Source organism: Cydia splendana, chromosome 2 (assembly GCF_910591565.1).
Source record: "Cydia splendana chromosome 2, ilCydSple1.2, whole genome shotgun sequence".
In the NCBI taxonomy this organism is placed as follows: domain Eukaryota; kingdom Metazoa; phylum Arthropoda; class Insecta; order Lepidoptera; family Tortricidae; genus Cydia; species Cydia splendana.
The window spans coordinates 5110208-5123385 of NC_085961.1; the positions used below are offsets into that span (position 1 = coordinate 5110208).

At 39.1% G+C, this 13178-nt stretch overlaps 2 protein-coding genes across 2 annotated transcripts in view; one reads left to right on the forward strand and one right to left on the reverse strand.

The window, feature by feature from the left end:
- The window catches only part of LOC134802836 (protein Wnt-5b-like), a 90881-nt gene that overhangs the window by 11283 nt on the left and 66420 nt on the right, over window positions 1-13178 (forward strand). The gene's annotated exons all lie outside the window — the stretch shown is intronic.
- Window positions 911-2975, reverse strand: LOC134799944 (uncharacterized). Its single transcript, XM_063772378.1, has 4 exons — window positions 2920-2975; window positions 2288-2384; window positions 2051-2161; window positions 911-1042 (listed from the first exon to the last, which is right to left on the reverse strand). Exons 1-4 carry the CDS (start codon window positions 2973-2975, stop codon window positions 911-913), a joined length of 396 nt encoding a protein of 131 aa, XP_063628448.1.

The following is a 13178-nucleotide window of genomic DNA, read 5'->3' on the forward strand; positions in this document are numbered from 1 at the left end:
TTAGCACGGTCGCGTTTTTATCCCTTGTCACCATGCCTGTCACGTTCTAACAAGTATGTAAGTGCGAAAGGGACGCGCATAGTGATAGTCGATAAAAATGGAACCGTGCTGAGCCCGCTAGTGTCATTCGATAACGTGACGTGACGTAGGTACGCGACTTGCGTTAAGACGAAACAGGAGCTGAGTTTTAAATATTTTAGGTAAATATACCCGTCTCGCTAACGGAAGCGGCACCTAAAAGTAGTGCGATAAGGACAAGGCGAAAAATCCTGCGTAAAAATCTCAAAAATCGAGGTTTCGTACTCCTCTGTTTCCTCCTCCAAAACTTAACCAATCGTAACCAAATTTGGAAATCTAAATGATTATGAAATTATCTGTGTCGGACCGTTTTGCTTTTTTGGCTAATTGATATCAGTTTTGAATGCCACGCCTCTCATTGCGGCATAGTCAATTAGGCCATTTTGACCATTTTTGAAGGGCTCTAGCGCCTTAAAAACCAAAAATATCAAAAAAATCAAAACGGTCCGACACAGATATTGACAATATTAATCTGTGTTGAAAAAATTATTGCTCTAGCTTCAAAAACCACGGAGGAAAACGAGGAGTACGTTTGTATGGAGAAATAACCACTCCCGTTGGCTCTTAATGGGATTTTTAACACCGCGCCAAGCGGGACGTTTTGGAAACTCGGAATCCCATATAAAATTAGACTTAACGCACACGCGTACGACATGTCACGCTATCGAATGAAATTTACACACTATACAGTTAGTAGTGGTAGCGGATAAAACTGTACGTACGCGCCATAATTATCTCTAAGACATTGGTCTCTATTGTTTCCTTTTCCGGAAATGGAATGTGTTTAAACGTTAAATAAAAAAATACTTTTACTTTAGAAATATATTTTTTGTCAACACATGAGGTTATAATTCTGGTGGGCCTTCCCACCCCCAACCCTCGCCGGTCCGGGAACGCCATACAGCCAGAACTCGTAGGACAACATCGTTATACCACTCACAGCGAAGTTAAGGGTTATGTGGTTCTGAAAAAAAAACAGTTTGTCAGTCGTTTTTCTTCGCGGTTCGACACAATACATGTTAGGTCGTGAGTGCAATTTAGTGTCCAAGTTCAAATCTCCTCGGCTCGGTGCTTAATAGTTAAATAATAATATAAAATGTTGGAAGCTCCCCAGGTCACCTTCATGCGTTATGGTGCCCAGAAGGCTGGCAGCGTTACCTTTTTGGATGGCCAGGCTTATCCTCTGGCCGAGGTAGCTGCCAACCCTCCGGTCACCTGAGGTGTCAATAAGGCGCTAGGCCATTTCCTTAAAGAAGGTGACCTGGGGAGCATTTTTTACTTATAAGCTTAGTTTAAGATTTCTTATAGTTTAGTTATAATTTAAATGTTGTAATTATTCATAATCCATACTATCCATTCGCAGCTTCCGTATTCACATTATAAATGTGAATGTCTGTCTGTCTGTTTGTTTGTTACCGCTTCACGCTTAAACCGCTGGGCCGATTTAGTTTAAATTTGGCATAGAGGTAGTTTGAGTCCCGGAGAAGGACATAGGATGGTTTTATTTCGGAAGTCATCCCTAAAGAGGGCGAAAAGGGGGGTGAAAATGTGAATATTAATGAATTGCCTGTTAATGTGTGTACATAGCTACATAAGCCATTAAGCATATTATGCTCATATTTATGGAGTAGGGATAACTTTCAGTGATAGAGTCTGTGTGGAAAGAATCGTGGGTCGTGGAATGTAAGGGAGCCCATACATTCTACGACTCTTTCCGCACAGACCTACTTATATCTCACTTCACTTCAAGTCACTTGGACCTAGGGTTGCCAACCGTACTATATTATATAGCATTGTACTATATTTTGGCTCTCTGTACTATATAAGTTAAAAAAAAGTTGGCAACCCTACTTGGACCGTTTCTCGAATTAAAAATTGCACAAATAGGTTCGTCTGTAGGTATTCCATCGCTGTGTCCAGTATTTTGAATGTAGTCGAGTTAAGATAAAGGGTTAAATTTACTGAACTGTACCCGCATTAACCCCCCCGATGCTATGGAGCCCGTGCACTCCGTGCCGTCCGTGAACAAGAGAACTTCGTAGCCAGTTATCAGGTAGTTATCAACTTTTCGCCGTATTTCTGTCTGAAAATTACATTATATTAGGCTATTATATTGTAACTTGCATTAATTTTGTTATGTTTTAAAATATTGTAACGATTCTTTCTTAATAGTCTGGTTTTTATTATTTTTATGTGAACAAATACTTACATCCGAAGTGGGGTACGACAACGTTAAATTAACGCCCTGTTCTGGAAACGTCCATCCGTTGGACCCATACAAAATGATAGAGGAACCTGAAGATAAATTAAATTAAAATTAATTCAAAATATCAAGCTTTTTAATGTACTTAATATATTTTCTAATAATTCTATAATTTAAAGAAAATCATTCGTTTTGGAATATCTTAAGCTAGTGTGGCGTCGATTTCGCAGATCTGCGAACTCGACTCCACACACGCGGTCGTGGCTTCTCGCCGCGATTCGCGAACGAGTGTGGAGGGGGCTTTACATAAACTCGAGTGAGTTCGCGGTGTTCCACTTACGAAAAATTGGCTTCGATCTCTGCATCGAGATAAACTCCGCTGCATATCGTTGCAGATTTATCGTAGTCTAACTCTAACAAGTTTATTGTTTATTATTGTTTAGGACTTTAGGCTTCACGCAGTTGTGGAATCCTACGAAACAATTACGCGACGATATAGCGTTGATAAGAGTAAAGATATAGGTATTATTTAGTTTATTTATTTTTACCAGAGCCTGAGCCAACCTCGATTAATTCAACACCCGCATTTTTAAGTGTCATCTCATCTTATTGGTTGACTCCAGTGTTATGACACTGACCTGACCGGCAGCAAGACATTTAAAGGATTTTCGCCCTGAGGGTGGAACACCACCATTACACTCGACTGTACATCAAATAGATTAGTGACGGCCAATATGGCCAAACATATAACATATCGGTATATATGTCACTGTAAAAGCCCGAAGTACGGCAAAACCTAGGATTTACCGGTAAAACCTAGGTTTTACCGATGCCGATCGCTAAAAGCCCGAAATGTTAAAATTTACTAGTTTACTTCGGGCTTTTACCAACACTGATATGGTAAATCCTAGGTCTTACCACGGCGACCGGTAAAGTTTGAATCATGCACTGATTCTCAACCCCTCCCGCTCAAACCCCCGTACACCGCACCGCATGCGCTGTTAAGTGGGTTAGGTTAGGTTTGAACTGCGATCCTCACAGAACCGAACAAAAGTGGGTTAGGTTAGAACTGCGAGCCTTACAAAAACGAAATGCTACTAGAAAAGTAGGTGGTTTTACCTCCTTTTCTACATAGTGCACCATCTACCATAATCTTTCACCGGGCCCAATAGAAGTCGGTTTTTTTTTCTTGAAAATTATCATCTAATAATCTCAAGAATCAGTGCATGATTCAAACTTTACCGGTCGCCGTGGTAAGACCTAGGATTTACCATATCGGTGTTGGTAAAAGCCCGAAGTAAACTAGTAAGATTTAACATTTCGGGCTTTTACCGATCGGCATCGGTAAAAACTAGGATTTACCGGTAAAACCTAGGTTTTGCCGTACTTCGGGCTTTTACAGTAACATATACACATTTTCATTTCTATAGTAACAAAAACTAGTGTGTTACGATTTACGATATATTTGGCCACTTTGACCATAACTAGAGTTTGTGCGGAAAGAGCAGAGTCGTGGAATGTATGGGGCCCAAATACATTCCACGACTCTTTCCGAACACTCTACCTATCTGAAGCTAGCTGTACGGTACACAAACATCTTTACAGTACATATGGTGCTACTTTACCGCTCTAGTGCGGTAATTAGCGCAATACGTGCGTATGTCAAAAATTTTAAGGGCCATAATGTACTGTAAAACGTTGCACAATACACGTGCGAAAAGGTAATTCGTAACTCGTGTCGATTTAAAACCTCCCTTCCGTCGTATTTCAATTTATCGCCACTCGTTGCGTATTTCCTACTTTTGGCACTTGAATCGTAATGTACTATTACCAGCCAACGTTACAAAATATATTTACACGAATACGACCTTATTGTCAGACGCATGTAAATATATTTTTGGAACGCTGACTTGTCTTTACAAGCAAACATATAAATACATAAATTAAATCAACGCTAAAACATTACAAATAAATTCCATATAAATTAAAACGCGGCCTTGAAAAAATACAAAGCAAATCTGTCTAGAGTTGTTATGTTGCCAAACAAAAAAGTGCCTATGAATTTAAAAAATATAGTTGATTCAGCTAAACTCGGAAAAAAAAAATTAAAACATATATTAAAGCCTGACGGAATATATATGATCACGCGCCATGTTGCGGAATTTCACTGGAACTATTTTTTTCATACTATACTGAACTGTCACCCTATACATGAGAGTAACAGCGCCCTCTTGACAATGATCATATGGATACAGGCGGCCTAGCCAAGGTGACGATCGCTTGCGCTTCGCCGTCGAATCGCTTTGTTTCTCTCTATCACTCTTCCATATTAGTGTGACAGTGACAGTTGCGTTTCGTTCGTTACGAAGCGTTAGCGATTGGCATGTTGGCTACGGGGCCTGGTCAGACTTTACAACTTACTATCATTAAGAACAGGAGGCAAGCAGTGGTACCTCATAACAGTTTTAAAAAGAACGCCACTCAAGGAAGCCTGGATGGCATTGTTATGAATAAAGTCCGGTTTGATGAACACATCTTCACTTTTTAAATCAGACGCGATGGACACGGCACTATTCTCGACCACAGACAAAATTAAAAGTAAAAAACTCGCGCCTTGCATACTATTTTAGAAAAGTTTTTAACATTTGTTTCAAATTTAAGGTTATTATAAAGAATGACGTGAAAAGGTGATTAAAAAAATGATTAACAGTGTCTGATAACGTCAACGTCCTCGTGTTTTGATAATTAATTATTGATTGAGATTGAATTACGTGTTAAATTATCAATTTATCACCTATTATCTGGACTATCAGAAATAACACTAAAATGTTTTCAGTTGAACGTAGAGTGTTTTGGTTTGGCAACTTTGTTATCTATGAATTAATTGAATTATATAATTGAATTATCAATAATACTATATAAAACTAAATTAAGGTTAAATTAACTTAGCCTATGACCCTTAACATAAGGAACTGGCTCATGCAGAAAAAGCCAGTGTCTCATTAGGGGGCTGTCCCACGTTTCTGAAACAATGCTCAGGATTCTATTAGGGCTATTAGGCTATTAGGGTCTATATCTGGCCATGACTCTGACAACACCGATTGTCGTATGTGTGGCGAAGAGGAAGAGACAGTAAAACACCTAATGTGTAAATGTCACGCCCTCGCCAGACAAAGAATGAAGGACTTTGGAGCAGGATATCTGGAACCAAAGGACTTTAAAACGCTACCCATGAGCTCCATCATCCGACACATGGATATGGTGGGAAAAGCTCTTGACTAGTTGACGGATCTTCTCTAGGGGGTAATTGCACAAAATATCCCTATGGGTCGAAGTGTATCCGCAAGGGCCCCCGAAAACAATAAGATAAGATATAAGCCCTAATAGCCATTAGGGTCATAGGTTTTTGATAGGTACTTACCTATTATTTTGATACCGTTTGATGCCTACCTAATAGGTACCTATATATACTTATTTTAATCGCTGAGTAGGTTGCTTAAAAAAGTGCCTACGAGTGATGAATGAAGTGAATAACAACACAAGCCGTACAGACCAGGATCGCATAGACATTAAGCAACTAATTACTCATCTTATCTTAGACCCATTCATTATCAGAATACCATTGATCGTATTTTTTACGACAACAATCTAGCATCCCCACCTTCATCAACAACGCATTTGGAACTTTCTTCCATTTGAATAAGGATCAAAGTAAAAGGGTGGGTAATAAAGGTATTGAATTGAAACCGGTCGGGATCGGAACCCGACACTCTTTTGACGTAAAATCCCTCATTAGGACAACTTAAATACTATTACAGGCCATTATACTGGCCCAAAGACATGACGGTTGTATATGTGTAGAGATGTTAAAACATCTATTTAAACGTTTGGAGACTTGCTTTTATATCCCAGATTTTAAAATGATAGTTCAATGGGGTTGGCAACTGTCAAAGGTTTTATAGATGGCGCCAATACCTATAGGCTTTACCTGTCTCTAGTTTTGGCTTAAAGCATCCAGGCCCTTTAATAATAACAAGAATTCAACACTATTTTATAGTTGTAACTGTATGAATTTTGAAAGTAATGTATTATATTAAATTTGTTAAATTTACTTTAACTTGATGAATTGTTGTGTACCTATATAAATGACTTTTTCACCACACCAGCTTGGAAAGGCTTACTTTGCACTTCAAAAATGGATACGGAACGGACGGTAATTCACATGTGAGGTAAAGTAATCAAATGCAAATTTTTAGTAGTTTTCTCATGTTTGCTGGTAGAATTGACTTTTAAATGATGATTTTGGATGATAAATATTTAATAACATTAATTTGAATTTGATTTGGTTTGATTTTGTTTGATATTTTACATTTAGGTAGGTAATATTTGCTTCGGATTGGTGTGGTCAAAAATTTTCTGTTTCACTCGGGGGCAAATTGTGTTTAACCCTCGTGCTTTGAAACCATTCCATCAAGATTCCATTTTTCGAACCACGAGCGTATAGCGATCTTTCGCTTGCTCGGGTATCAATATTAGCACGAGCGGTTAAAAAACAACTTTGCCCCCTTGTAAAACAAATAACTATTACTAAACTGAGAGAAAGTTGAAGCTCAAAACGAGGATTTGACAGACCACGTCGGCGATGGCGAGACGAGTTAGACTACTTTTTAGGGTTCCGTACCCAAAGGGTAAAACGGGACCCTATTACTAAGACTCCGCTGTCCGTCCGTCCGTCCGTCCGTCCGTCCGTCCGTCCGTCCGTCCGACTGTCACCAGGCTGTATCTCACGAACCGTGATAGCTAGACAGTTGAAATTTTCACAGATGATGTATTTCTGTTGCCGCTATAACAACAAATACTAATAACAGAATAAAATAAAGATTTAAGTGGGGCTCCCATACAACAAACGTGATTTTTGACCGAAGTTAAGCAACGTCGGGCGGGGTCAGTATTGGATGGGTGACCGTTTTTTTTTGTCGTTTTTTGCATTATGGTACGGAACCCTTCGTGCGCGAGTCCGACTCGCACTTGCCCGGTTTTAAGGAAATGGCCAGAGACTGCACAGGATCGGGAAGACTGGAAAAAGTGGGGGGAGGCCTTTGCCCAGCAGTGGGACATTATAGGCTCCCAATAATAATAAGTTTTGACATACTCTTTCGGCGTTATCAGATGGAATAAATCAGACCTGAAAAATCTCCAATGTAGTATAAACACCACCATGACAAGGTTCAGAAAGTACCACCCAAGATCCTGCGTACGAAGGTTAACCTTACCAAGAAATGAAGGCGGCAGAGGCATAATTGATATAAAAAACATGCACAACAGACAAATCACTACATTGAGAACGTATTTCCACCAGAAATCGTTTTCCTCCCTTATTCACCAAGCTATAGAACAGAATGATAACCAATACACACCTTTAAACCTTAGAGACCGAACTATCCAAAACACAGCAGCTCTCATTGACAATAAAAGCAAAATAGCCGAATGGAGTGCGAAGTCCCCACACGGAAGGCATCGCCATGATCTAAGCCAACCCAACGTTGACAAAGAGGCGTCAAACGCATGGCTAAAACATGGCGAGCTTTTCCCGGAGACTGAGGGCTTCATGTTGGCTATTCAGGACCAAGTGATTGAGACCCGTAATTACCAGAAGTTCATAATGAAAAACAGAGTCGTGGATTTATGCAGAAAGTGCAACAGTCCAGGTGAAACCATCCAACACATTACAGGAGCTTGCCGAGCAATAGTCCAGACAGATTACAAACATAGACACGATCAAGTAGCCAACATAGTGCACCAGAAACTAGCAATAAAATACAATTTCCTTCCTCAACTAGTCCTCCTCTACTACAAGTATATGCCAGATAGTGTATTAGAAAACCCATCCCACAAGATGTACTTTGATAGAGCAATTCTGACTGACCGCACTACACACTTCAACAGGCCAGATATCACTGTAGTAGACAAAATCAACAAAACAGCCCTCTTAATAGACGTTGCAATACCTAACACTCATAACATACAAAACACAATAGCCGAAAAACTTTTCAAATATACTGATTTAAAAAACGAAATAGCCAGGATATGGAAATTAAAAACTGTTACTATAGTTCCCATTGTTTTGTCTACTACAGCACCTCTAGCACAACTGGCCGCGACAGGCGCGAGAAGAGACAGATCGGCGCGACTTGGCGGCTTGTCGCGTGTTGGCAGCACAACTCACGCGCGAGAGCCGCGACAAACTCGCGATCAGGTGTCACTGTCAGAAAATGACAACGATCGCGACTTTGAACTAAAATCCGTAGCACAACTGCCTATTTTGAGACAAAATATTCTCTCGGCTTTATGTCAATCCGCGAGTCGAAGTCTACGCGACTTTATAACGCGACTCGCTCTCGCGGGTGGTTTGCTTGTACTTTTTTAACTGATTTCATGATAATTATAACTTAAAAACAAGTTTCATATATTATGTAATAATATAATTTGTATAATTACTTATTGCCCTAAGGGATAAGGAAGTATGGAACAATCACTAAATGCGCTTTACGCACTCTTATATCGATTATGCACGGTGATACCTACAAGTACCACAACACACCCATCATGTTTACAACTTTAATTTCAAACAGCCTAGCTTGTAGGTACTAAATTAAGTAAATAGGTACATATGTAGGATTTTTTAAATTTCAATTCAGGTTCGTAAGTTTGTAAAAGTATAATCCTAAGACTTCCTTACACAAAACTTTCATCAACCTAACAACTAACAACGGAGCCCGCTTGCTTGTACATACACGAAGCCGATGAGGTGGGTAGGTACAAATGTTCAAAACAAACTATCCAACTTATTAAGTAATTTAGTAGTAAGTAGTTAACTTATTATTATTAAGTAAGCCTTAGTAGTAGTATTTAGGATCACGGTTAGATGTCTAATTTCAACAATCTCTTACTATTTAGGTACCGTTTGGAACCTTCCTCGACTTCAACAAAACATACCTACATGTGGCCTGTGCCCGCTGCATCGTACTGTAACAGAATGATGCAATACGTGGCTGTAACAGGATCATGTCCGGCTCAAAATCATGCTTTGTATGAAATATTATCAGTCATCACCCACTAAACCATTCCGTCCCCTGCCAACACCATACCGTGACGTGACTGGACCGACCCGACCAACAATATTTTGAAGGAGTCGTTACGCTCATGTCATAGTCTGCGTAGCATAGGTACGGTTATCATATGGTCTACCATATTGAAACTCCTCTAGATCATACCCGCGTTCTAGATGTTTCACTACATGTTTGACAGGGTCTGATAAGATCATGACGTTGCTGTCAGCATTAAGTATGAAGTGGGCCTTGGGGAGCTAATCATGGCTTCTAGGAGTTGTAGGTACCTACTTTATTTTTGTTTCATATCAGGTAAAAAATAAAGGAGTGAAAAAAAAACAATATTTAAATTAATAATATATTGCTTTGCGTTATATATTCTTGCAATATTCGACTTCTTATTATTAATCCTAATATATTATTAACATCTAGAACCACAATAGAGAAATTGTAAGAATCTTCTTTATTACCCTTGAAAAGTATTTTCTCTCTTCCTTTTTCTTCGACATGCGGCGTAGGACAATTAAATATCACCCTGGAAAGAAAATTGGTTTGTAAACAAAAAAATAAAATATGGTCGTGACTTCATCGAGGACTATGAAATAAGCTTTTCATATCAATTTGTCAAATCATAAACAGTTACACAGTACACATACACACAAATGCCATCCATTATTGGCACAATATTTGCTTATGAAAGCAGAAAAATATAAATGATCGTATTAGATTCATGAATTGTTACATATTTGCCGTAACTTATTTTTAAAATGTGTTTTTCAATTAAAAGACACATCAAGATTGTTTACCTATTTCTAATGCTAAAAAAACGAACTATAGATAGGTACGCCATAACCATTATGGTTATTATAATAGTTCACTTCCTCGGTGGTGTTCTTAAAGCTAAAGCGCTTCTCACATCTTAGTGACTTTAGAAACGGGGACAGCTCCGCGTTTGAAACCTAAAAGCTTGCCTAGTGTGTTTCTTTTCATGACTCTCCGCTTCGGGGCCCGTTGGCACGTTCCTGTTAACAATATTTTCCTTTGGGTGCTGGGATATCAATCGTGTCTAGGATAATGCTGGACTTATTCTGAAAAAAAAAACACAATTTACAACAGGAATATGAGAACTAAAACCAATAATAGCAATTCCATTAATTATAGTTATTTACAAAAATATTTTATTTAAAAGGTTTATTAAACAGAAATTAAAAAACAATATATATTTTAAGGAATATTATCAAAATTTAGTATATAAGGCTCTATTACTTACATTTTTTTCATATTTTTTCTCGTAATTAAATGTTGACAAAATTTGAAAGTTCCTTGACTTTGACAGGAAAAACTTAACCATCGACAATAAACTAGATTTTTTACCACCAAAGAACGAATGAAATAGCGCAACCCTGTTTCCGATTCAGTGTTGTCACATGTAAATAGCATTTATGTTTAGACTTTGATTCTATCGGGGAACACTGATGAGTCGCGCCGCGACTTTGAGTTCTCTACGCGGCTGTTGCAGTCGCGGGTACAAGTTGTGCTACGGAAATCGACAGATTTGACAGCCGCGGGAATGTCGACTCGAGTCGCGGTCTAAGTCGCGGATGCAAGATGTGCTAGAGGTGCAGGTGTCATCCCACAGCAACTACATACTTCGATTAAAACATTAGCATTTCCATCATCATCCTACATATTACTAATGCAGAAAACAGTGATTTTAAACACATGCAGAATAGCCCGAAAATTCCTACAGACAGATTTACAACTCTCTGAAACCAATAACCAACGTGTGCCAGTAATCTAAACATCCCTAACTCTACCCCACATAGAGCATCAAGGCCAAAACGGTCAAAACTCGCAAGATGGTTAGATAGCATGAGATGCACTTGGCTTAGGCCCATGCATTTCATTAATACCAGTTCTCCCTAGAGCACCGAGAAAATCAAAGAACCAAATAATAATAAAACTGAGAGAAAAGTTGACTTCGAGTGAAAATAGGTAAAATACAGACTATGGTTAAAATAAAACATAATAGATACAATCGGCATCAGATATATCAGAGCGACTAAGGCGCTCACAAATATCTGAACAAGCCTCTATTGTCAGGGCATTAGAGTGCGTGTTTAGATATTGTGAACACGTTGGCCGCTCCCAGTGGCGTGCCTAGGGTTTTGGAGTAGGGCAAGCCGAAAGATATGTTTTCGTAATAACTGTCCAATCTTCACTCTTCGGACTCAAATGCATCTGCTAACGTGTCGAGGCGAGTTAATCATAGCGCACTGAGGGCATACTATTACTAGATAGAATATTACAAACATATAAGCAATTGCATACCCCCGGTGGCTTTGATAAAAGCCGTTTAATTTATTTAAGTGAATTTCATTTGTATATACAATATTAACAAATTTACACGATAATAATTTACATACAGTTGTGCTGTGCGGTTAGAACAATCTTTTTGTTAGACAAATAGCTCGAGCTTGGTTTGTCGCTTTGAACATGTTTTTCTAGAACGCCGTCATATTTTGATAGCAACGATACAAGTTCCAAAAAATTGCCCCTATTTAATGAAGTGTTTGACTCATCGTGTCCTCTAAAAGGAAGTTCTTGCTGTGCTAAATGACACACAATATCGACTAACCTCTGAAAAACACTACGATTGTTGTCAACACGCATGTTATGATTTGATATTTCTTCTGATAATTGGCGCGACAAAGAGGCCTCGATCCTTTGTTTCCCAAAATTGCTAAAAGAAATCACTGCACACATATGTTTACCGGAATTCATGTGCCTCTTTATCGCTTCAGATAAATTATTTAAATCCGTTATAGCCAGAAGTATTCCAAACGTTAATGTCGTTCGAAAAAAATATGCAACACCAGCAATACATCTTATTTGTATGGGAACAACCAACAATCCAATGATTTTTGTAGACGGCCCTACAGATATTTCTCTGACGCGACTGACTTGACTGAGAAATACACAAGTCGGGTGTTGGTTTTGCCGCGGAAATTATGTCCCGTTTTTCGACAAAGGTCAAAGACTTTACCTTGTTTTGGTTGACTAAAACGTGGACGCATTTCAAACCGTCCCAAGGAACCACTTCTTGATCCACTGTTAACACTTATTAAACTAAACGCCACAACAATGAACAAATCCACATTCACTATTTAATCAAATTCACTTAAACAAACTTTCGTTACTTTCGTCTCGACCACTGACTCGGCTCGACTAAATAAGTAATAATACACTTGAAGTAAACGCGAACGCGCGCTCGTGCGAACTTATGCAGCTTACTTCACTCCAAACAAAAGCCAAGCTTAAATCGCCTTATAAAATTGCTATACATACCAACAAATAGTTACATCGTTCTTTGGCGGTTTGTAGGCTGATAGTGCCCAGAGCGGGACGAAAAAGCAAGCACGGTTGCAAGCCAACGAGTGCGAGTACGAGCAGGATAGCTAGAACATCCTACGCCTGATTTCTTTCGCGCGGACGAGGCGCCACGCCGCGGCAAAATTTTGCAACACGCTCGTGCCGCGGTCCGAGGCCGCTGTGGCTTGAATTTAATAATACGGGTTCGTTTGGCACGCGATTTTAAAATAATCTTTATTGATCTTATCACTACGTAATTTCGGTAAGGCAATTAGTTGCCTTAGGGCAAGCCCGGCTTTTGGGCTTGTATGGGAGTCACGCCACTGGCCGCTCCGATATATCTGATAGCGGCTGTACATATCTCTACAAAGAAACTAGGTATATTGGGTAACATTTCGATTGGAAAATGTAATAAC

Excerpts from the sequence above, each read along its gene's own strand:
- LOC134799944 (XM_063772378.1), bottom strand. The coding sequence starts at position 2,975 with ATGGTGGTGTTCCACCCTCAGGGCGAAAATCCTTTAAATGTCTTGCTG. Across the intron at positions 2,162-2,287 it reads TGTCGTACCCCACTTCGGAT|ACAGAAATACGGCGAAAAGT; the intron begins GTAAGTATTTGT and ends TGTAATTTTCAG. Across the intron at positions 1,043-2,050 it reads CATCGGGGGGGTTAATGCGG|AACCACATAACCCTTAACTT; the intron begins GTACAGTTCAGT and ends TTTTTTTTTCAG.